Source organism: Vitis vinifera, chromosome 19 (genome assembly GCF_030704535.1).
Source record: "Vitis vinifera cultivar Pinot Noir 40024 chromosome 19, ASM3070453v1".
NCBI classification, from domain to species: Eukaryota; Viridiplantae; Streptophyta; class Magnoliopsida; order Vitales; family Vitaceae; genus Vitis; species Vitis vinifera.
Window position 1 is genome coordinate 4778967 of NC_081823.1, and position 23991 is coordinate 4802957.

At 35.4% G+C, this 23991-nt stretch overlaps 2 protein-coding genes and 1 pseudogene across 5 annotated transcripts in view; all 3 read right to left on the bottom strand.

Moving 5' to 3' along the window:
* Positions 1–23991, bottom strand: part of LOC100260545 (G-type lectin S-receptor-like serine/threonine-protein kinase At4g27290) — a 68629-nt gene continuing 44638 nt past the window's right edge. Inside the window, exon 7 of the mRNA XM_059735338.1 lies at positions 1–351. Within this exon, the coding sequence (XP_059591321.1) occupies positions 163–351 (189 nt within the window). The 3' untranslated portion in view covers positions 1–162. The remainder of the gene's footprint in view (positions 352–23991) is intronic.
* LOC100252084 (G-type lectin S-receptor-like serine/threonine-protein kinase At4g27290) lies at positions 358–4680 on the bottom strand (annotated as a pseudogene).
* Positions 9969–14387, bottom strand: LOC100267473 (G-type lectin S-receptor-like serine/threonine-protein kinase At4g27290). Of its 4 annotated transcripts, none has more exons than XM_059735331.1 (8): positions 13013–14387; positions 12464–12507; positions 12364–12388; positions 11990–12144; positions 11496–11706; positions 10808–11045; positions 10577–10727; positions 9969–10498 (listed from the first exon to the last, which is right to left on the bottom strand). In XM_059735331.1, the coding sequence occupies exons 1-8, from the start codon at positions 14283–14285 to the stop codon at positions 10214–10216; spliced, it is 2382 nt and encodes a 793-aa protein (XP_059591314.1). In that variant the 5' UTR covers positions 14286–14387; the 3' UTR covers positions 9969–10213. The 4 variants fall into 4 exon arrangements, with proteins under 4 accessions (XP_059591314.1, XP_059591313.1, XP_019072660.1 ...); XM_059735330.1 differs by having other exon boundaries at positions 12464–12510; XM_019217115.2 differs by having other exon boundaries at positions 12364–12507; positions 13013–14386.

The following is a 23991-nucleotide window of genomic DNA, read 5'->3' on the forward strand; positions in this document are numbered from 1 at the left end:
TAGTCGAAAGTTTAGCTTATATGGTCACAGGTCCAAAGACAACAAAACATCAACATGAAGCATCTTCTATCAAGCTTCCAACATCGTGATGTAGGGTTGAGTACTAGATGAAGAATTTGCTTCCATCATATTCCTATCAGTGAAGAAACAAGGCTCTTTGGGCTAAGGTAATGCACCCTCACTACTCAACATCAAAACCACTGAATGCATGTTTGGTCGATCCTCTGGAAAACATTGCACACATAATAAACCCAAATTGATTGAGCGTAGCACTTCAGATAGATTGCAGGTGTTCCCCATTAATGCATCAGTAAATTCTGAAGACCTATCTTCTATAAAGAGTGTCCATGCCTAGACAGTTTAAAGGTGGATCAACACTATTTTTAAATATTGAAATAAGGAAATATTACCTAATACTTACATGCCCAAGAAGATTAAGGTCATGGTCTGGGTTGTTAAATCCTCTGTTTCTCTTCCCACTTACAATCTCTAACACTAAAACACCAAAGCTAAAATCAGATTTTGTGGAATACAGTCCTTCACTTGCATACTCTAGGGACATATAACCTTTGTAGGAAGCCATTGAAGAAGATGTTGAATTCATAAGCAACAGAGATAAGATTATATACACATCACTAGATATACTTACAATGTTCCAGCCACTCTTGTTGTATTTGCTTCAGTTTCATTTCCTCCAAAACTTCTTACTCTTCCGAAGTCTGAAATTTTGGGGTTCATTTCATTATCTAGTAAAATGTTTTCTACTTTGAGATCTCTATGGATTATCTTGAGTCTAGAATCTTGATGAAGATAGAGAAGGCCTCGAGCTATCCCATTGATGATGTGGAAGCGCTTAGGCCAATCTAGTACCACGCTTCGCATTTGATCTGCCCATTTTTTATCATTCAAGTTAACTTGTTCTACTACTTGGATTATTTAATATAAATGGAAAATATTTCAAGAAACAAATGATTTCAAATTCCATGAGAGTTGTTCAGAGCAATGACATGTAAAAACAAAAGTGAGTATGATTAAAACTCATTCTCAGTTATTAAAGAACATTGTCAAGGACACACAAATGGATAATGATCTTAATGGTAGGGATCAAAACCCCTAGTTTTTATACAAGAGCCAAAAGATTAGAGAAAATAGAAGTAAGAAAGATTTTCTAGATAAATGCATCTACTCTTTATCTTGTTCGCAACAAATTTTCTTTGGGATTGGTAAAATTCATTGTAAATAAAGAATTTTCCTAGCATATGCATAGAAGGAAAAAAAAAATGAAGGCATTCTAGTAGACAAAGAAACTAAATAGTGGTTTTAGAGAGTCAAACCAAAAATAAAAAAGTCCAAGCTTTTGTTGGGCAAGTATTCATAGATCAGCATCCTTTCTCTGCCATGAATGCAATATCTAAGAAGCTTTACAAGATTTCGATGTTGAAGTTTTACAATGGATTCAACTTCATTTTTGAACTCTTTTAATCCTTGTCTAGAAGTTTTTAACATCATCTTCACTGTTATTTCTTGTCTCTCTTGCAGTTTTGCCTAAAAACAACACATTGTTTTTATTTTGAAAGCTTTGCAAATTAAATGAAACTTGTCAATATTAAAAATGAGGAGCCCTAAACAAACTAGTGACACAAAAATGTTGGCACATATATTGGCTTCAAGACATTAAGGCAAATGTCTAAATGTGGCTTCATTTAGATACTATGAGGATTGAGGACAACGACAACTTTTCAAGATGCTTAGATGTGTGTTTTTAACTTGTAAGTTGTTGCAGGGCATACAATTACCTTGTAGACAGGCCCAAAACCACCCTCTCCAAGCTTATTGTCACTAGAAAACTTATTAGTGGCATTCAATAATGTATCCAAGTCAAATAATGGTATCTCTAGATGCTCCCGACCTTCATTGGTTTCACCTCCTTCTGTATTGTGTTCCATGTATCTTGCAAAATGGAGAATGGAATGAAGGATTAAAAAATGCATAAATTCAATATACAGAAATCATGAACTTGACCCCTCTCCAAGCCTAGATCATTTCATCATTTATCAAATCAAGCCATGTAAATCCCTTGCTCCTTTTTTGAGTAATACATAATCAAACAATGTGTGGAAGTACTTCTGACTAATGCACTTAGTGATACAAACCCTATGATCTGTTACTTGCCTCTTCTCTTTAGCTGCCTCTTCCTCTTCTTCAGCACATACAGGGTTAGGACCAGACTTAAAAGAATTATTCCTGTAATTGATATAGAGATGAAAATGACCTGCTTTTCTTCTTCTTGGAGTTGCTATTTAAGCTTGACAAAGCATCTTGACACAGATGGAAAGAAATTAAGTAGGAAAGCCAAGAAATAAAATAGAAAAACCATAAATTCCTATGAGTAGTAATCACTGATTCAAAATATATTTGTAGTTTACAACCATGAAAGCAGAGTTCAAGGAATTGCAGTTGTCATAGGATTTGAGGGCACAAATCAGTTGGTGTATTGGTGTGTTATAGCATCTAGCTTGCTATCATTGAAATCTAAAAGAAAAATATTCCAACTTTTGAGTAGACCTCTGCTTTACACTCTAGTCTTCAGAAAATAAGTATACTATTCCATGGAATAATGTGCTTGGCAGTTGGTCTCAGATTTTTCACACCAACAATAATTGAGACAGAGGTAAAGCTTTAAGTTGCAAAATCAAGGATAAAACTAGAGGCACGTATGCAAGGTGAACAACTGATTCAAAACCTTTGAATAAATATACCATGAAATTTTTATCAGATTTATGTTTCTCAGACAACAGAAAGAAAAGTTTATACCTGATTCTGATGCAGCCATCCTTACGTAAAACTCTTGCCCATTTTGAGTGAAGTCTCTGATGTCAATCAAGTCACCAAACCAGAGCAAGCATCCACTTCCTTCTCTGATATCTGAATTTGCATAAGCAGTGCAAGAGCAGTTCCTCAAGGACAGGGAAGCACATTCCTTAAGGTTTATGCTTTCACGAAACCAAGAGTTCTGAGTGTCTGGCAGTTTCACACCAGATAATTTTACAAATCCATCACCCTTATGACAATCTAGTGGAGTGCTTCGAACGCATCCATTTGACCAGTCTGCCATGTCCCAATTGCTTTGGAACTTTGGCCTAAATCCCTTCATACGCTCACATTTTGGAGATTCATCAATCTTACAGATTCCATATACCCCACATATTGCATAATTGTCACAGTCATCCCTCTGTGAAGTTGAGTAAATAGTCCATTCATTTTTTTGATCAGTCCATGTGAATCTTCGTGAATAACCATCAAGAGTTAACTAGAGAATAAATAAAATATATCTCCTTTTCATTAGAAACAAAATGAAATGTATAAACTGAGTTGTTTGTTAATTGAGGTATTCCACTATATCGAACACCATTCCATGGTCCAGCACGAAACTCTACAGCTAAACCATTCCTCAATAATAGTTGTGGAAATCCACTTAGATCAATCCCATAAGTAAAATTACCTTTAGAAGGGTCATCAGCACTCTTCCATGATGACAGGTATCGATCCAGGCCCTGTTACTCTGTTCCTTCCAAACTTCATGCCTGGTAGAAGAGTATCGCATGGATAATCAAAACTCTGCCATAAGAAGTTTTCTGAGTCACTATCATTGCCACTTCTCATAACAAGATTTCCAGATTCCAAAAGCTGAGCATTTGGATCCTGTGCAGAACGTGATGAATTAGAATTCCAAAGAATTCCATTAGTACCGTTGACCAGAACAAGAATTCCCTGCTGAGTGACCTTTAAAACTCCCGATGAATCAGTTAGTGGACTTTCTCTGTTGGCAACCCATACCACTGTCCCAGTAGCCACTTTCTTGTACCATATCCCCAAGTATCGATTCTTGGAATTACCTGGACTGAAAAAGCCCAGTTCAAAGCTCCCACCCGCTGAAGTGATGGTCTCATCATCTCTAATGTGTTGATTTACAGTTATGGTGTCTACTGCAATCGCGATTCTTAAGAGGGAGAATACATAGGAGAAGACAAATACGACTGTCCTAAGAGCATTCATAGTTGTTCCTAGATAAAGAATGCCTGAGATTTTAGGTGCTTTCCAAGTCTCCTTTGCATAGGTTGCTTCATATATCAAAGTCACTGTAACTTTCCATCGTTAGCCATAACTCCGGAAATCTATTCATGTCATTGTTTTTATTAGCATTCAGTGGTGTGGTCCCTTGAGTTAAATATATGAATGATTTGTGTGACTTAGAGAAGAACATCTCACCCACATCCCCATCCACATTTAATTTTTCATACCACTTAAAATGGACTAGGAATTATATGGGTGTATAGACTTGTTTACACCTTAGATATTGAAATCAAGCTTTGAGCCAAGTCATAACAATCAGGCTGGACCTGCATGGAAGTTGGTTATGCTCCTCCGGGTATAAAAATTGAGAAGGGGACTACTTTGTTCTTTCACAAGTCCCAAGGCTCCTTGAGCTTCAATGACTTGTTGTAGTGATTTGATGAGGGCATCTCTATCTCTGAGATGGCTGACACCGATCCTCTCAATCAGCAAATAGCTCATACATTGTGATGAGGAAAGAATGATCTCAATCAATTAACAACTTACACATTGATCATAATTGGAGAATCATAACTCCTTTTCGTTAAAGGACTTAGGAGCTTTGCATTATTTTCTTGGAATTAAAGTGTTTTGGGATTCCATAGGATTTTATCTAACTTGGTCCAAATATATACTTGACTTGTTAAAATGAACTAACATAGAACCGGCCAAAAGTTGCCCTACACTAGCAATTATGGGCTTACAGCTATCCAGTTCTAGTGCACCTAACTTGAACAATGAGAAGTTGTATCACAACACTGTAGGGGCATTACAATATCTCATGATTACTTGACTAAAATATCATACATTATAAACAAATTAAGTCAGTTTTTACATTTTCCCACTTATATGCGTCAGAAAGCTTGTAAATGAGTTTTAAGATACTTGCATGGGAGTATTGATCATGGGCTACACATTCAATCAGCTTCTGGATTTAGTCTCACTAGCTTCTCAGATGCTGATTGGGTCAGATGTGTTGATGATCCAAGGTCTGTTAATGGCTTCTATGTTTTTCTTGGTCCTAACATTGTCTCATGGAGTTCACGTAAGCAAAAGTTTGTTGCAAGGTCCAACACTGAGTCTTGATTCAAAGCATTGGCTCACACAGCAGCAGAGGTGACCTGGTTACAAGCCTTACTAAAAGATCTACAAGTCCCTAATTCTTCATGTCCTGTAATCTGGTGTGATAACATTAGAGTGGCTTGCATTACTGCAAAACTGGTTACACATGCTCGCACCAAACAAATGGAAGTAGATGTCCATTTTGTACGTACAAAGTGCTGCAGAAGGAGTTAGACATTCGGTATGTACCTACAAAAGATCAGGTAGCTGATATACTAACAAAGCCCTTGTCTATATCCCAGTTCAACATCCTTAAGGTCGAGCTCAATGTGAAGGTGTCCCCATTTCACTTGAGGTGGCATGTTTGACAGAATGTTGCAGTTACAAAATTAGTTTCAGAATTAATTGAGTTTAGCTTTAACAGTTCCACAGTTAGTTGAGGTTAGATTTAGAATTAGATAAAAGAAAGAATCAGTTAGTCTCCAACCAACTTGTAATATTATCTATAGAAAGGAAAAGAGAGAAAGAAGAAACAGAGGTCAGTTGTATTTCTCGCATTCCATGATCTTATCTCCTATGTTCTGCTCTGTTTTTCAGTCTCAACGTCTTATCTCCTGTGATAAACATCCTAACAGGCCAAGATTCAAGAGGCATGTTCATGCACACATTATGCCATATATTAAACTGTAATTGAAAGCTAAAACAACAAACATGTTGAAATTTTATGTGGACCGGTGCTAAACTTCTGGTTATTGGTGCTTTATATAAAAGAAATTGTTTTCCTCCTTGAAGTTTTGTGTCGAATTTACTTTTCTTCTGTTAGGAACAGATAAGTTCATACCTAATTATGATGCAGCCATTCTTCACGTGGACCCGCATTTTTCACGTGCGTCCCCACTCGATCGGCGAAACTCGCTTTTTATTTGCGAAAAATTAATTTTTGGAAAAAGTTGGAGTCGCCACTTATTTTATTTTTATTTTAAAGGGAAAATAAAACAAGAAAGAAAAACCCTAAAATGTGACTCCATAATTTTTGGAAAAAGCATGTCTTTGAAAAACCCGAGTCTAAGTCCGGGGATCAGGTTACCTATTGGGAAGGTACCTTTAAAAGGTAGCACCCCTCTAAGCCCTCTAAAGGTCTCTACTAACTAAGTTAAGGGGAATGTGGCAATTAATCGGTTAATTATGGATACCTAAGTAGGCTAGGTGGTTCTAAAAAATAGCATGCCAAACAAGATCAAATCATAATAAAGGAAGGTTAGGATGCGTACCCGGACCGCTTCAAGCGCTATCATAAAACATAAAAGTTAGTGTAGAAATGTAGCACACAACATTTGTTTTATTCAAGCAAGTCAGGCATATATCAAGTCATCCAAGAATCACGTCAAATATGGATATGGTCATCAATGGCATACAAGTCCATAGAGTTCTAAAAATAGATGAGAAGAAAGCGTACCTGGATAGCAAGCTAGTACTCCTCTATGGGAATCAAGAGCATCTCAACAATAAATACGAAACAAATCCATGTATATCATCAAGAAGAATTAAAAATCAATTAAATACCAAACACTCATCTTTAAAATCAATATTAGCGAAGATATCAAGAATGTAGGACCACCCACCAAAGTCCATATTACTTTTGCACGTATTGATTCAATGATTGTTTGGAATCATGAAGTTTGTTCATGCTTGGGAAAATCAAGAAAATCAGTTGAAAATCAAATAAAATAGTGAAAACGCGTGCCGGAAGGAAAATGGCAGCAAAAGGGTGTTAAAGTCTGGATTTTATTGCCTAGAGAAGGTCTAAAGATGAATTTTTCAAAGTTGAGAATGTTTAGTTGAACACTAGTTCAAAAATTCAATTTAAAACAATAAGTTCCCAATCAAAGAAGCGAATAGAGGAGAAGTTGTGTATAACAAGGTTGCCATGAAGTGAGGCCGGGAAATTCTGGATAGAAGGGACCAATTCACTGTAAGAGTGTTCAACTGTCAAATGCTTCAACTTAAAAGACATCTTGGTTTATAAGCTCAATTGGATTCTTCTCAACAAAAGTCAAATACTGAATTGAAGGTTCAGAATTTCCAATTTTCTGTATTGTTGTATTTCTTGCATTTTGTGTTATTTCCCACCACCGAGATTTGGTTCAGCAGTATTGTCGGAGTTTGCTTTTTGATTGTGGGCAGGAATGGATCCGGCGAATCGCGAGTATCTGACGAGCCAAGCTATCCGAGTGGAGTGTGAATCGTTGGCCACATATGCTATCCGGATAAGCATTATCGAAAGATCTGGACATGTCTGCTCGGGGAAGTTGAATCGTCCTCCTCTCCCATCCGGCGGCGGGCGCCGGATGTGAAATATCTGGAGAAGGTGGAACGTCGGCCGGATAGAATTGCGGCTGTGAGATATCCGGAGAGAGTGGGATGTCGGCCGGATAGAATTGCGGCTGTGAGACATCCAGAGAAAGTGGGATATCGGCCGAATAGAATTGCGGCTGTGAGACATCCGAAGAGAGTGGGATATCGGTCGGATAGAATTGCGGCTGTGAGACATCCGGAGAGAGTGGGATTTCGGCCAGATAGAATTGCGGCTGTGAGATATCCGGAGAGAGTGGGATATCGGCCGGATAGAATTGCGGTTGTGAGACATCCGGAGAGAGTGGGATGTTGGCCGGATAGAATTGCGGCTGTGAGACATCCGGAAAGAGTGGGATGTCGGCCGGATAGAATTGCGGCTGTAAGACATCCGGGTGGAATTGGTGAGAATTTCCGTCCGGGTGGAATGAGCGATGCCATAAACTAAGAACCCTTAAGAACTATGGTAAACTCTGCATCTATTTAACTCCAAGAAAACCCGTTTTACACAGCCTTTATCAAGTTCCCAACTTTCTCAGAATGCTCATGGTCTCCATATCCGAGAATACCAAGGTAAAGAAATGGAAGAAACGTAGATACAGAAGCACGCAAAAAGACCAAGAAAGAAAAGAAAAGAAAACAGGGGAAAAGGAATATTAAAATAGCATAAACATGCAAGCAAACCAGTCTCAACTAATCAAATTGTGGCCCTTGCGTCCACACCAAACAACAAGAATGAATCTTCAAAAAACTAAGAAGTCAGGAAAAATTGAAACTAAATGGTGATATAGCAAAAATCTGGAAACATACCTGCACGTTTTCCTCTCCAATTGCTTGGTTCTAGGCTGCTGCACCTTTTCCCGACTGAGAAATCTGCTCCCCAAACCTTTTTCCGTCTACCAATCTTCTCCTTCTCTGTACGTATTCCAAGTCCCTCTCTTCTATGCCTCCTTTCCGACGATCCTCTCATGCACCCTTTCCACTTATATTTGTATCAGCCTCTCAAACCAAATATGCTAAAGAAAATCCACTTTCCTTTCTTCTATTTCCTTTCCTTTTTCGAAAATCAGAATGCTCCTTTAGGATCTCTTATTTCCATATGTATGCAGCCACATTAATTCCTTTTTCCCTCTCAAAATATTTTTCTTACGTTTTTGAGTGCACATACCTTAGTGAGATTTGAATAGTAGCCCCCATTCTCTTGCCAAACAAAAAAAACGAAAATAGAGAGAATAAAAAAATAAAAAAAAGTTAGCAATCTTACAACTTATCAAGGATTAAAATAAAATAAAAATAAATAAAGTAAAACATAATAAAATGAAATGAAATAAAACAGTCCATCCCATGCGGGCCATGCAAGTCATACAAGTCATGCTAAAAAAAGTCTTAATGGGTCAAGTGTGTCTAAAAGGGCTTAGGTGAACCTAAATGAGCCTAAGGTTGGGACAAGGGTGCCTAAATGGACCTAGGGTGTCTAAATGGGCCAAGTAGACTACCCTAAAAGCTATCCTAAAAATGAATGAAAAACCTAAGTCTAGAATAGGGCTGCCAAGGGTCACAATAAGGGGTCAGATAATCCCTCAACCAAAGTCTCCGAGGTGACTCAGAAAAGGGTAAGTTATACGAGTAATAATGGGCCACTAAGGAGTTACTGTGGAGCACTGAAAACAAATTTAAAGACATGTGCTAAAGGGACAAAATTGAGGGTCTACAATGCAGCCATTCTTAAATAAAGCACTTGTCCATTTTCTGCTTTATCTACCAAATCAAATCACTAAACCAGGCAAAGCATCCACTTCCTCATTTTTATTTGAATTAGCATAAGCAATAAGAGCAGATGCTTGAGCCCCACCCAATGCCCTTGAGGTTCATACTTTGATTAAACCATGAGCTCTACATGTCTGGGAGTTTCATACCTGATAACTTTACAACTTGTCACTCATCTAATGAATTAGCCGAGTGGGAATTATACCAGTCTCCATAGACACTTTCTTGTATCATATCCCTAAGCCTGAATTTGTGAAGTTATCTGGGCTGAAAAACCTTAGTTCAAAGCTGCCAACAACTCCAATGATTACCTCACATCTACTGTTGACGTACATAGGATAAGAAAATTGTGGTTGGTTAGCCATGACCAATCAATCTTTTTCCGTGGATATATATTATTCTAGCATTAAGTGGCATATATTCCCTTCAAATAAATAACAAAATCAATCCCAATTTGCAGCTATAATCTACTTAATTAACCTCTTGTTCTTGATGCTAAAGTGTTAAAAGGTCATATTTTTATTTTTAATTTTTTTACTTGATTCTAACATGTTAAAATAGTAACCTTATTAACTTATTTCAGAGAAAAACCCCTTTTTTTTTTAGCATATATCAAAGATCAACAAAAGACCAAAAACAGAGTCAAGGTTTCTCTACAAGGTGTAAGTAATTAGTATTTTTTATAAGAATAGCCTTTTTTATATGGCCAACTTCTATCATTGAACTTACATACCATGAATAACTTTCATAATCCATACAAAAAAACAGCAGCAAAGACTGATCACCAGATAACAACTTAGATGAGTCTTTTGTTAGAAACTAAGCAGTATGATTGCGAAAAAGTTGCCAAATGTAGTTGAAACTTAAGCTTATACTGTCACAGGTCTAACGACAACAAAACATCAATATGAAGCATCTTCTATCGAGCTTCCAACAACGTGATGGTGGGTTGAATACCAGAGGAAGAATTTGCTTCCATCATATTCCTATCAGTGAAGAAACAAGGCTCTTTGGGCCGAGGTGGTGCACCCTCACTACCCAACATCAGAATCACAGAATGCATGCTTGGTCGATCATCCGGGAAACGTTGTACGCATAATAGGCCCACATTGATTGAACGTAGCACTTCAATTAGATTGCAGGTGTTCACTATTGATGTATCAATAAATTCTAAAGACCCACCTTCTATATAGAGTGTCCATGCCTAGAGAATTGAAAAAAGGATCAACATTGCCTTACTATAGTGAAATAAGGAAATAAGAAAATATTCCCCAATACTTACATGCCCAAGAAGATTAAGGTCATGGTCTGGGTGGCTAAATCTTCTGTTTCTCTTCCCACTTACAATCTCTAGCAACAAAACACCAAAACTAAAAACATCGGATTTTGTGGAATACAATCCTTCACTTGCATACTCTGGAGACATATAACCTCTGTAGGAAACCGTTGAAGAAGGGATTAAATTCACAAGCAAGGAGATAAAGACTTTATACATATCACTAAATATACTTACAATGTTCCAACCACTCTTGTTGTGTTTGCTTCAGTTTCATTTCCTCCAAAACTTCTTGCTATCCCGAAGTCTGAAATTTTGGGGGTCATTTCATTATCTAGTAAAATGTTTTCTGCTTTGAGATCTCTATGGATTATCCTGAGTCTAGAATCTTGATGAAGATAAAGAAGGCCTCGAGCAATCCCATTGATAATGAGGAAGCGTTTAGGCCAATCTAGTACCCTGCTTCGCATGTGATCTGTCCATTTTTTTATCATTCAAGTTAACCCATTCTACTACTTGGATTATAGAAAATAAATGGAAAATATTTCAAGAAACAAATGATTACAAATTTCAAGAGAGTTGTTCAGAGCAAACATATAACAATAAAAGTGAGTATAATTGAAACTCATTCTCAATGATTAAAAAATATTGTCAAAGAGACACAAATAGATAATGGATCTTAATGGTAGGGTTCCAAACCCCTAACTTTTTAAATAAGAGCCAAAAATTTTAGAGAAACTAGAAATACGAAAAAATTTCTAAATAAATGCATCTATGCTTTATCTTGTCCCCAAGGATTTTTCTTTGAGATTTGTCAAATCCATGGTAACTAAAGAATTTCCCTAGCATGTATAGGAGAAGAGGGAGAAAAGAGAAGCTACTGAATTAGACAAAGAAACTATATAGTGGTTTTAGAGAGCCAAACCAAAAATGTACAAGTCCAAGCTTTTGTTGGGCATGTATTCATAAATCAACAATCTTTCTCTGCCATGAATGCAGCATCCAAGAAGCTTTACAAGATTTCGGTGCTGAAGTTTTGTAATGGATTCAACTTCATTTTTGAACTCTTTTAATCCTTGTCTAGAAGTTTTTGACATCATCTTTACTGCTATTTCTTGTCCTTCTTGCAATATTCCCTGAAAACATCACATTCTTTTTATTCTGAAAGCTTTGCAAATTAAAAGAAACTTGGCCATATTCAATATGAAGAGTCCTAAAGAAACCAAAGACACAAAAATGTTGGCACATACACTAGCTTCAAAACTTTAAGGTGTATAGTGGCCTTGATACATGTTGTTTCATTTAGATACTATGAGGATTGGGGACATTAACTACTTCTCAAGATGCTTAGCTATGTATCTATAATGTTTTATTAACTTGTTACTTGTCTTCTATCCAAAAGGTAAAGTATAACCCTACCTTATAGACAGGCCCAAAACCACCCTCTCCAAGCTTATTTTCCTCAGAAAAGTTATTGGTGGCATTCAATAATGTAGCCAAGTTAAATAATGGTAAATCTAGATGCTCTTGGCCTTCATTGTTTTCACCTTCTTTTGATTTATGATCCATGTATCCTGCAAAATGGAGAATAAAATGAAGGATTAAAGAATTCACCAACCTGGAATTTAACCCATTTCCAAGCCTAGATCATTTCATTATTTCTAAAATCAAGCCATGTCAATCCATTGCTCTTTTTTTTTATTATTACTATTATTATTACATAATCAAACAACGTGTAGAAGTACTTTTGACTAATACATATGGTGATACAAGCACTATGATTTGTTACTCACCTTTTTTCTTTAGCTGCTTCTTCCTCTTCTTGAGCACATACAAGATCAGGATGAGACTTAAAAAAACTATTCCTGTAATTGATATAGAGATGACAATCACCTGCTTTTTCTTCTTCTTGGAGCTACTATTTATGCATGAAGAAGCTTCTTGACACAAAAGGAAAGAAATTAAGAAGGAAAGCCATGAAATAAAATAGAAAAACTATAAATTCCTATGAACAGTAACGGTTGATCTAAAATATATTTGTAGTTTACAACCATGAAGGTAGAAGTTCAAGGAACTGCAATTGCCATAGGATTTGAGCGCACAAATCAGTTGGTGCATTGGTGTGTTATAGCATCTATCTTAATACAATTGAAATCTAAAAGAAAAATATTCCTACTTTTGAGTAGACCTCTACTTTGCACTCTAGTCTTTAGAAAATACGTATACTATTCCATGAAATAATGTGCTTGGCAGTTGGTCTCAGATTTTTCACATCAGCAATAATTGAGACGGAGGTAAATTAAGATTTAAGTTGCAAAATCATGGGATTGAACTAGAGGCACATATGCAAGGTGAACAACTGATTCAAAACTTTTGAGTAAATATACCATGAAATTTGTATGAGATTTATGTTTCCCAAGTAAGAAAAAGAAAAGTTTATACCTGATTCTGATGCAGCCATCCTTGCATAAAACTCTTGCCCATTTTGAGTGAAGTCTCTGATGTCAATCAAGTCATCAAACCAGAGCAAGCATCCACTTCCTCCTCCTCTGATATCTGAATTTGCATAAGCAGTGCAAGAGCAGTTCCTCAAGCACAAGGAAGCACATTCCTTAAGGTTCATGCTTTCATCAAACCAGGAGTTCCGCGTGTCTGGCAGTTTCACACCAGAGTACTTTACAAATCCATCACCCTTTTGACAATCCAGCGGAGTACTTCGAACGCATCCCTTTGACCAGTCTGCCATGTCCCAATTGCTTTGGAACTTTGGCCTAAATCCCTTCATACACTCACATTTTGGAGATTCATCAATCTTACAGATTCCATATACTCCACATATTGCATAATTGTCACAGTCATCCCTCTGTGCAGTTGAGTAAAGAGTCCATTCATTTTTTTTATCAGTCCATGTGAACCTTCGTGAATAACCATCAGGAGTTAACACACGCCTCACAAAAACAGAGCTGTTAACAAGATAATAAATAAAATATATCTCCTTTTCATTAGAAACATAATCAAATGTAAAAAGTGAGTTGTTTGTTAATTGTGGTATTCCACCAAATCGAACACCATTCCATGGTCCAGCACGAAACTTTACAGTTAAACCATTCCTCAAAAATGGTTGTGGAAATCCACTTAGATCAATCCCATAAGTAAAATTACCTTTAGAAGGGTCATCCGCACTCTTCCACGATGACAGGTACCGATCCAGGCCTGTTACTCTGTTCCATCCAAACTTCATGCCTGGTAGAAGAGTATCGCATGGATAATCAAAACTCTGCCATAGGAAGTTTTCCGGGTCACTATCATTGCCATTTCTCATAACAAGATTTCCAGATTCCAAAAGCTGAGCGTTTGGATCCTGCGCAGAACGTGATGAATTAGAATTCCAAAGAATTCCATTAGTACCGCTGACCACAACAAGAGTTCCCTGCTGAGTGACCTTTAAAACACCTGATGAATCAGTTAGTGGACTTTCTCTATTGGCAACCCATACCACCGTCTGAGGAGCCACTTTCTTGTACCATATCCCCAAGTATCGATTCTTGGAATCACCTGGACTGAAGAAACCCAATTGAAAGGTCCCACCCGCTGAAGTGATGGTCTCGCCATCTCTAATGTGTTGATTTACATTTATGGTGTCTACTGCAGTGGAGATTCTTAAGAGGGAGAATACATAGGAGAAGATGAACACAACTGTTGCAAGAGCATCCATAGTTGTTCCCAGATAAAAAATGCCCAAGAGTTTAGGTGCTTTCCAAGTCCCCTTATATTTTCCCTCGCCCCCTAGGATATGGCATTGTGTTTGACTTGTATGACTTAGAGAAGAACATCACCTCCACTGTTCATCATTGGAGGTCCTTCATCCAAATTTGATTTTTCTATACCTCTTAAAATTGAGTAGCTATTAATTTATCCCTTACAACAATTTATGAACGATCTCATCTTTTCTTTAGAAGAATTACAAGTTGAAGTAAAGAAGACCAAGAATAGAGTGTTGGATTTTTGACAAGTATACCGTAGTTTAAAAAAAAATAATTTATAAACTACCATAGTGTAAAAAATATTTCCAAATCTACCATAGTATTTGCTAAGTGGGAAAAAACAATTAAATTTGAAGTAAAAATAGTCTCTTATAGGCAAAAATATCTTTTGAAGAGATGAATTTTAAAAATTCTTTAAAAAACAAAATTTATAGACTAACATTGTCTCTTGAATAAAAGATTTCTTTTTATTATTATTTTTTAGAAAATTTCTAGACAAAAATCCTTTACGAGCAAAAATGTCTTTTGAAGACATGAGTTTTAAAAATTCTGTAAAAAACCAAATTTGTAGGCTAAATTGGTCTCTTGAATAAAAGATTTCTTTTTATTATTTTTTGAAAAAAAGTTCTAGATAAAAATTATTTTTTCAAGAAAACAATTTTTAAAAATTCTTGAAAGAAAAAATTCAAACAAAAAGTCTAAAATTGTCTATTGAAGAAACGATTTCATAAATAAAAAAAAATTAAAAACCAAAAGAAAAAGAAAGAAATAAAAGGAGTTCTTATTTTTAATAATATTTTAATTAATAATAAAATTAATATAAATATATGTATTGTAATATTAATTAATTTATGCTTATTATATTTGATATATTATTAATAATTATAATATTTATAAAAGTATAAATTATATTTAGCATCTAATATTAAAAAAAATACTATTTTATGTTAAGTTAGATATCGATAACAAAAATATTTTGATCTTTATCACCAATTTTATTTCCAAATTAATTTAATTAATTGTAACTATAAATAGAAATTAGTTTTATTTTATTTTATTTTTTATTTATAATATAAATAATACATATTTTTAATTTTGAAACTTTATCTACTACTTTCTTGTTCCTTTTAAATTTCATATTAAAACAAATCTATTATCAATTTTATTTTATTTGAGTTTATAAAAAATAATTTTATTGCCAATTTCTTTTTTTAGTTTATTAAATATTTTTTTTTTTACAAAATGAATAATTTTTTATTTTTAAATTAATTTTATTAGATAAACGTTAAAAATAAAAATATTATTCTTTAATTTAAAATTTAACTATAAAAAATAGAGAAAAATAAATTATTTTTAAATTGATTAATACTCAAAAAATTATTTGTTTCATTTTAAATTGATTAATATTCAAAAAATTATATCTCTTAAAGTTGAAATTTTTATTCAAAATTAATTTGTTGAATAATAAATTGGTTTATTTTTCTATATTTTATTTCTTTTACTATTAAATTTTAAATTTTAAAAACATTTTTTATTTTAAAGTTTATCTAATAAAATTAATTTCAAAATTAAAATGAAAAAAAATCATTCATTTTGTAAAAAATAAAAAATAAAAAATACTAAACTAAAAAATGAAATTTATAATAAATTTATTATTTTATAAACTCAATTTTCACCTCAACTTAATAATAGTTTTTTTTTTCTTAATTTGAAAGTGAAACGAACAAAAAGTAATAGATAATATCTAAAAATTAAAATATTTATTATTTATCTTATAAATAAAAAATAATATAAAACTAAATTAGTTTCTAGTTATAGTTATAATTAATAAAATTAATTTAATGATAAAAATTGGAGATAAATATCAAAATATTTTTTAAATCAATATCTAAATTAATATAAAATAGTGTTTTTTAAATATAAAATGCTAAACATAATTTATACTTTTATATATATATTAGTATTGATAAATAATATATCCCAATAATTACAATTATTTTTATATATTAAATTTAATAGATAAAATTAATTAATTCTATAATACATATATTTATAATAATTATATTATTATACAAATGTTATGTGTTTTATTATTTTTAATGATATTTTTAATTAATAATACAATGCTACATCATTTAAAAATATGAGGTGATGACCAAAATAAATTTTTAATCAATATAAAATGATAAATATAACTTATACTTTTATAAATATTATAATTATAATAATATATCAATAATAATAAACATAATATTAATTAATTTTATAATACATAATTTATAATAATTTTATTATTAAAATATATTATTAGTTAAAATATTATTAAAAATAATAAAACATGGAAAAATTTTAATTTTTTGAAATCCTCTGGAGAAGATTTCTTCCCTTAATTTTTTTTTTTTTTTGAAGAAATCGTCTCCTAATTTTATTTTATTTCCTATAGCCAATAATTTTTTTAAATAAAAAAAAAAATCTTTTGAAGAGACTATTTTAGTATGAATTTTTTGTAAATTTTTTTTAGAAATTTGAAAAGACTATTTTTACTTAGAACTCAAAATAAAAAATAATAATAAAGAGAAATCGTGTATTCAAGAGACGAATTTAGCTTATATATATTTTGAAAGAATTTTTAGAAATTGTTCCTTCAAGAAATGATTTTTGCATATATATATATATATATATATATATATAAAGAAAGAAAGTAAATCGCCTTTTGAAGAAGTGATTTTTACTTCAAATCCAATTTCTCTTTCCTAATGGACAAAAACTATGATAGATTTGGAAGTATTTTTTCCAGAGTTGCTTTCATGAGTTATTTGGATGTGCTAGGGAGACTTCTGAACTGACTAACTGGCCCAAAAGACACGCCTGCTGGCTATTGTTATTTGGATTCTCTAATTTTTTTTTTCCAACTTTGGAACTATCCTCACGCGACTTGTTACCAGCTTTGGACACAAAGTCATATGGGCGTATAGACTCGTGGCCACCTTAGATATTGAAACCAAGCTTTAAGCAAAGTCATCACAGTCGGTCAGAACTTTGTTCCCACACGAGTACCAAGACTCCTATATAACCTTCAATGACATCTTATAGTGATTTGACAAGGGCATCTCTATCTCTGAGCGAAATAGCTAACACCCATCCTTAAATCTCTTAGAGGCAATGGACTATAAGGAAAGAATTACCTCATACAAGGAAAAATCCTCTCGATCTACCAATAGCTCATACATTGATATATAGAAAGAGTCATCTCAACCGATCAACGGCTCACACACTGATCATAATTAGAACATCACATAATCACTTCCTTTGATTACTGTTAATACCTCGCGTCCCTGACGATACACGCAGTTGTCAAATGGATGGACACGCGATCTCAACCCACAAAAGTTCTTGGTTCAGTCGTTATATCTGCAAAAGGCATCCGGATAGAGTGTCCGGACGCACCCTCCGATGATTTTGTTAGCCATGGTTAGAGAGGGAGATATAAATCAGTTGGCCTTTTCCTCGGTATCAGGAGATTACCTTCCTCTTCGTGTGAAGGTTTATATATAGTGCCAGGAGTATTGTTCCTCTCATTAATGGTGGGGAGATATTTTATGTTGTCATGATGACATTAGGTGGCAGTAGGATCATCGCCACCCTACGGGGGGTTGTCAGAAACCGTGGTAGGTGACGCGGCTGTCAGAGATCATGGGAAGTGATCATGTTGAATGATCGTGGGAAGTGACTTGTTGTCACCTCAACTCGTCCTTTCACTCTGCAGGTGATGGGACGTGGGTCATGGTTGGTTGTTGTGATAGCGTGTAAGACTCGCTTACTTCAGTCAATGGTCCGGACAATTATATCCGGATGACATATGTTGATCATCCGGATGTATTGTGTAAAGTCGTCCGGATGTTATGTTTATAAGTGTCGTTTGACCTTCCTTGAGGTAGTCCGGATGGGAAAGACGCGTCATGTGTGTTTTATAGGAAGATCCGGATGAGGGTGACCCGGATGATAATGCGTGTCATGTGTCACTGTAAGATGCGTGCCACGTGTCTCGGAGGGAGGGGTCCCTACAATTACGACTATAAATTATTTCCTTCCTCCTCTGTATTAATTATTCCTGTTTGCATAGGAACATGAGCAATGAGGTATGACTCATTAGAATTGGTTTCTTCCTTCCTCCGTTCTGTTTGATTGTTACTTCACTCGTACTCTCTTTTCTTGCAAACGAAACTTTAGTCGTATATTTGTAAGACATCAATGTAAAAGCATAGCATTTTATTGTCTTCAATTTTCATCACTCTTATGGTATGGAGCAGTGAGCTCTCACGAGCAATCCGTTTTTTTTCATGTGTGTCCTTCAAATAGCCTCATTGAAAACCATGTTTGTAAGCACCCCCTCTGTTGTTGTCGTGAATGTTGGAACTGCCAATCCCAACAAGTTAATCTCCATCAATGGCACTGCCTAATTGTTGCTGAAACTTACTCCCAATAATTATCCGTTTTGGCGCAATTCCACTCCTTATTGATAGGATGTGATCTACTAGGGTATTTTGAGGGAATGTTTCCACATCCATTGTGCATCACTTTCCGATGCCATTATATCTCTCATCTCTGCTGCCACAATATCTAATCAAGCATGGACCAAGTTGGCAACCTTGTATGCTAATTGGTCTAAAATCTGAATCATGGATCTTAAGGACAAGCTTACCTTTCCAAATAAAGGAGACAAAACCATTACCGAGTACATGCATATAGTGCACAATGGATGGATTGGCTCTTGTCAATGTTCATATTAATGATGATGATCTTCAACTTCATGTTCTTAATTCATGCTCTTAGAAGGGAGTGCAAAGATGTTTGCACTATAGTTTGAAATCGTAGGTTCTCATGACCTTTGAAGAGCTTCACGATGCATTGATTGAACATGAAAGCTCCCTTAAAGGAAAAGAAGCTTACTCAAAACAACTCATCTTTCACTACCAATTACTCTCAAAGATCAAGGTAGCCCACCAATTCTAATGCAGGGGATCATACAACAAAGGTGCATGGTCAATCTAAAAGCACCGTGAACTTTTGACCATGGGCATGGACATTAAAACTGCAATCAGAACCACTCCTACGATGTGTCAATTGTGAGAAACGTAGCCACAATGCTAAACATTGCTACCAAATTTGAGGGTATTCACCTAAAGCACCATAATCTAATTACATCACTCAAATTAGTGGGTCCTCCAAGGCATTACACCACATCACCTTTGACCCTAACAACTTGGGAACCCATTCTAAGTTTAATGGAAATGATGATTGTTGGGAACCTGGATTGCTTCGTTCCTTAGCCCTAAATCATGTAGGGTGCATGTATTTATCACTAAGGCTCTTTAGATCTAATAAAACAGAAAAACGTGGTGTTGAAAACTTATATGATTAAATCTAGAGAATATTGAAATCATACATGCAATCTAGATGTTCTTAGATCCGTTCCCATCCAATGAAGTCCTCAAAAATGTCATAGAGTTCATCTACCCGATATTCTTCCACCTAATGATCTAGCCTCACACAAATACAACTGTTGTAAGAGAATCCATAGTTGTTCCTAGATAAAGAATGCCTGAGATTTTAGGTGCTTTCCAAGTCTCCCTATATTTTCCCTTCCCCCTCCCCACCCACCCCCCCCCCCCCCGGCCGGTAAGAATTTGCCTAAGCTGCTTCATACCTCAAAGTCAATATAATTTTTCATTGGTCAGCCACAACTCCAGGAATCTATTCATTCCATTTCTTTCTTGGTATTCAGCAGTGTGGTCCCTTGAGTTGAATAAGTGTTTGATTTGTTTGACTTTGAGAAGAACATCACCTCGACGTATACGCTTATCAGTAACACCCATCATTGGACTAACCATCCTGTGGTCATCATCTTCTCCTACATCCAAATTTGATTTTCTATACCTCTTAAAATGGACTAGGGATTAGTTTACTCCTCTTAATCAAATATCCCAGATTAAAACAATGCATGATCAATCTCACCTCTTCTTTAGAAGCATTGAAAGTTGAAGTAAAGACCAAGACCAGAAGGGCTCTTGTAGCAACTCTCTTTCCTTGCCAAAGTTAACAGGACATGTCAGTTACAACTTACAGCCACTGGTAGGATTGAAAATAAAAATGCATACAGCCGATATTCAGGTGGTCCAGTTTCTGATTAGCACCAAATACTGCGTAACTTTCACAACTTGTCAGGATGTGCTAGGAAGACTTTTGGACTGACTAACGGCCCAAATGACACGCCTGCAGGCTACTGTGATTTGGATTCTCATTACTTTTTCCTTTTTCATTTTTTTTACTTTTTTTTCTCTAACCTTGGAATTCTCTCCAAGTGACTCAAATTTATACGAGTGTATAGACGTGTTTACACCTTAGATAATGAAATCAAGCTTTGAGAAAAGTCACCAAAATCAGCCGGACCTGCATGGAAGTTGGTTATGCTCTCCGGATATTAAAATCAAAAAGGGAATCTCCTTGAGCTTCAATGACTTCTTGTAATCTCTTAGGGGCTATGGATATAAGGAAACAATCATCACATACAAGGGAAGAATCCTCTCAATCAACAAATAGCTCATACATTTCAAAGAGGGAAGAATGATCTCAATCAATTAACAACTCACACACTGATCATAATTAGAGCATCACAGAGCCTTTTCAGTAAAGGACTTGGGAGCTTTGCATTATTTTCTTGGAATTGAAGTGTTTCTCACTCAGTCCAAATACGTACTTCACTTGTTAAAACCAAGTAATATGGAACAAGCCAAAAGTTGCCCTATACTAGCAATTATGTGCCTACAGCTATCTAGTTCTAGTGGACCTAAGTTGAACAATGAGAAGTCGTATCAGAACACTGTAAGAGCATTACAATATCTCACAAATACTCAAGTAGAAATATCTTGCATCGTAATTAAATTAAGTTTTTACATTGTCCCACCGATATGTATCGGAGAGGTTGTAAATGAGTTTTGACATACTTGCATTGGAGTATTGATCGTGGTCTGCACAATCAATCAGCTTCTGGATTCAGTCTCACTAGCTTCTCAGATGCTAATTGGGCCAGTTGTGTCGATGAACGAAGGTCCACCAATGGCTTCTATGTTTTTCTTGGTCCTAACATTGTCTCATGGAGTTCACGTAAGCAAAACGTTGTTGCAAGGTCCAACACTGAGTTGGGATACAAAGCATTGGCTCATGCGGCAATAGAAGTGACCTGGCTAAAAGAGCTACAAGTGCCCAGCTCTTCATGTCCTGCAATCTAGTGTGATAAGATTGGGGTAGCCTGCATTGCTGCAAACCTAGTTGCACATGCTCGCACCAAACACATTGGAGCAGATGTCCATTTTGTATGTGACAAAGTGCTGCAGAAAGAGTTAGACATTCAGTATGCACATACAAAAGATCAGGTAGCAGGTATACTAACAAAGCCCTTGTCTGTATCCCGGTTCATCATCCTTAAGGTTGAGTTCAATGTGAAGGCGTCCCCATTTCGCTTGAGATGGCGTTCTGGACAGAATGCTCCAGAACAAATTAGTTTCAGAGTTAGTTAAGGCTAGCTTTAAAAATTTCATACTTAGTTGAGGTTAGTTTTAGAATTAGATGAAAAACAGAATTAGTTAGGGTCTCCGACCAATTTGTAATCTTCTCTATATAAAGGAAAAGAGAGAAAGAAGAAACAGAGGTCAGTTGTGTTTCTCTCATGCTGTGATTATATCTCTATGTTCTGCTCTGTTTTGCACTCTCAACATCTTATCTCCTGTGATGAACATCGTAACAGGCCCAGATTCAAGAGGCATGTTCATGCATGCATTATACAATATATTAAATTGTAATTGAAAGCTAAAACAACATGTTGAAGTTTTATGTGGAACGGTGCTAAACTTCAGATAGTAGGTGCTTTTATATAAAAGAAACTGTTTTCCTCCTTGAAGTTGTGTCAAATTTACTTTTTTTTATGTAAGGAATGAACGGATAAGTTCATACCTAATTCTAATGCAGGCATTCTTAAATAAAGCTCTTGTCCATTTTCAGCTATATCTATCAAATCAAATCACTAAACCAGGCATAGCATCCACTTCCTTGTTTATATCTGAATTTGTATAAGTAGTATAAGAGCAGACGCTTGAGCCCCACCCAACGCCCTTGAGGTGAATCTCATACTAGATTACTTTACAACCTGTCACTTATCTGATAATCTAGTGGAAGTTGTAATGTCCCACATCGGATAAGGGAGAAAGTTTCTGATGCTATATATGTAGAGGTTCCTCTTAACCAAGTAGACGCGTTTTAAAGCCATGAGGGCCCTTTTGGAGCTTTGTCAGAGCCGATCCCCGACCCCGATGTGGGGGTTTGTTTGACCCTGTAAGGGTATTTGTCTGTTTGACCCTGTAATCACATGGGACACAACGAGGACGTTGTATCTGCATGGGGGGTGTTTGTAATGTCCCACATCGGATAAGAAAGAAAGTTTCTGGCACTATATATATAGAGGCTCCTCTTAATCAAGTAGACGCGTTTTAAAGCAGTGAGGGCACTCTTGGGCCCAAAGCAGACAATATCTACATGGTTGGGTGCGGGCCATTACAGGAGTGGTCCTTCCATACACTCAAAATTTAAAACGCCTCATGATAACTGAGTTATTAGAAAGTTCATATGTAGACGCATCTCCTTTTCATTAAAAACAGAAGCATATGTATAAACTAGGTTTGGTGTTAATTGAGGAAACCCCATCATTCCAATGTCAGAGCAAAATGTCATAGCTGAGCGATTCCTTAGAATTAGTTGTGGAAAGCCATTAGCATCAAGCCAATATATGAAATCACCTTTAATAGGGTCCACCGTGCTCTTCCATGAGGATAGGAACCAATCCAAACCTGTCACCGTGTTTCTTCCAAATTTCATGCCTTGTAGAAGAGTTGCAGGGATAATCAAAACTCTGCCAAGGGAAGTTCTCTGGATCACTATCATCTCCAGTTTTCATGACAAGATTTTCAAATTCCAAAAGCTCAATATTTGGACCTTCTTCATGAATGGATTGCACTTGCGAATGGATAGAGTTCCCTGGTCCATGACCTTTAAAATTCCCGTTGAATTAGCTGATTGGGAATTATACCACTCTCCATAGACACTTTCCTGTATCAAATCCCTAAGTCTGAATTTGTGGAATTATCTGGGCTGAAAAACCCCAGTTTAAGGCTGCCAACAGCTCCAGTGATTACCTCACTATCTATAAGGAGATTGATTTACTGTTGACTTACATAGAACAATACAATTTTGGTTGGTTGGGCATGATCAATCAATCATTTTTCCTGGATGTATATTCTAGCACTAAGTGGCATATATTCCCTTCAAATAAATAACAAAATCAATCCCACTTTACAGCTAGAATCTATGTAAACCTCACATGTCAGCCCCACAAAATAATTAAGCACATTAGTTATTGCTTTTGGTTTCACTGTGATTTCTGCGAATTGTTTATATTAATAACCTCTTGTTCTTGATGCTGAAATGTTAGAAGGTCATATTTTTCTTTTTCCTTTTTTTGCATTACTTGATTCTGACATATTAAAATAGAAAACTCATTAAATCATTCAAGAGAGAAACAAAAACCCTTTTTAGAAGAAATGAAAG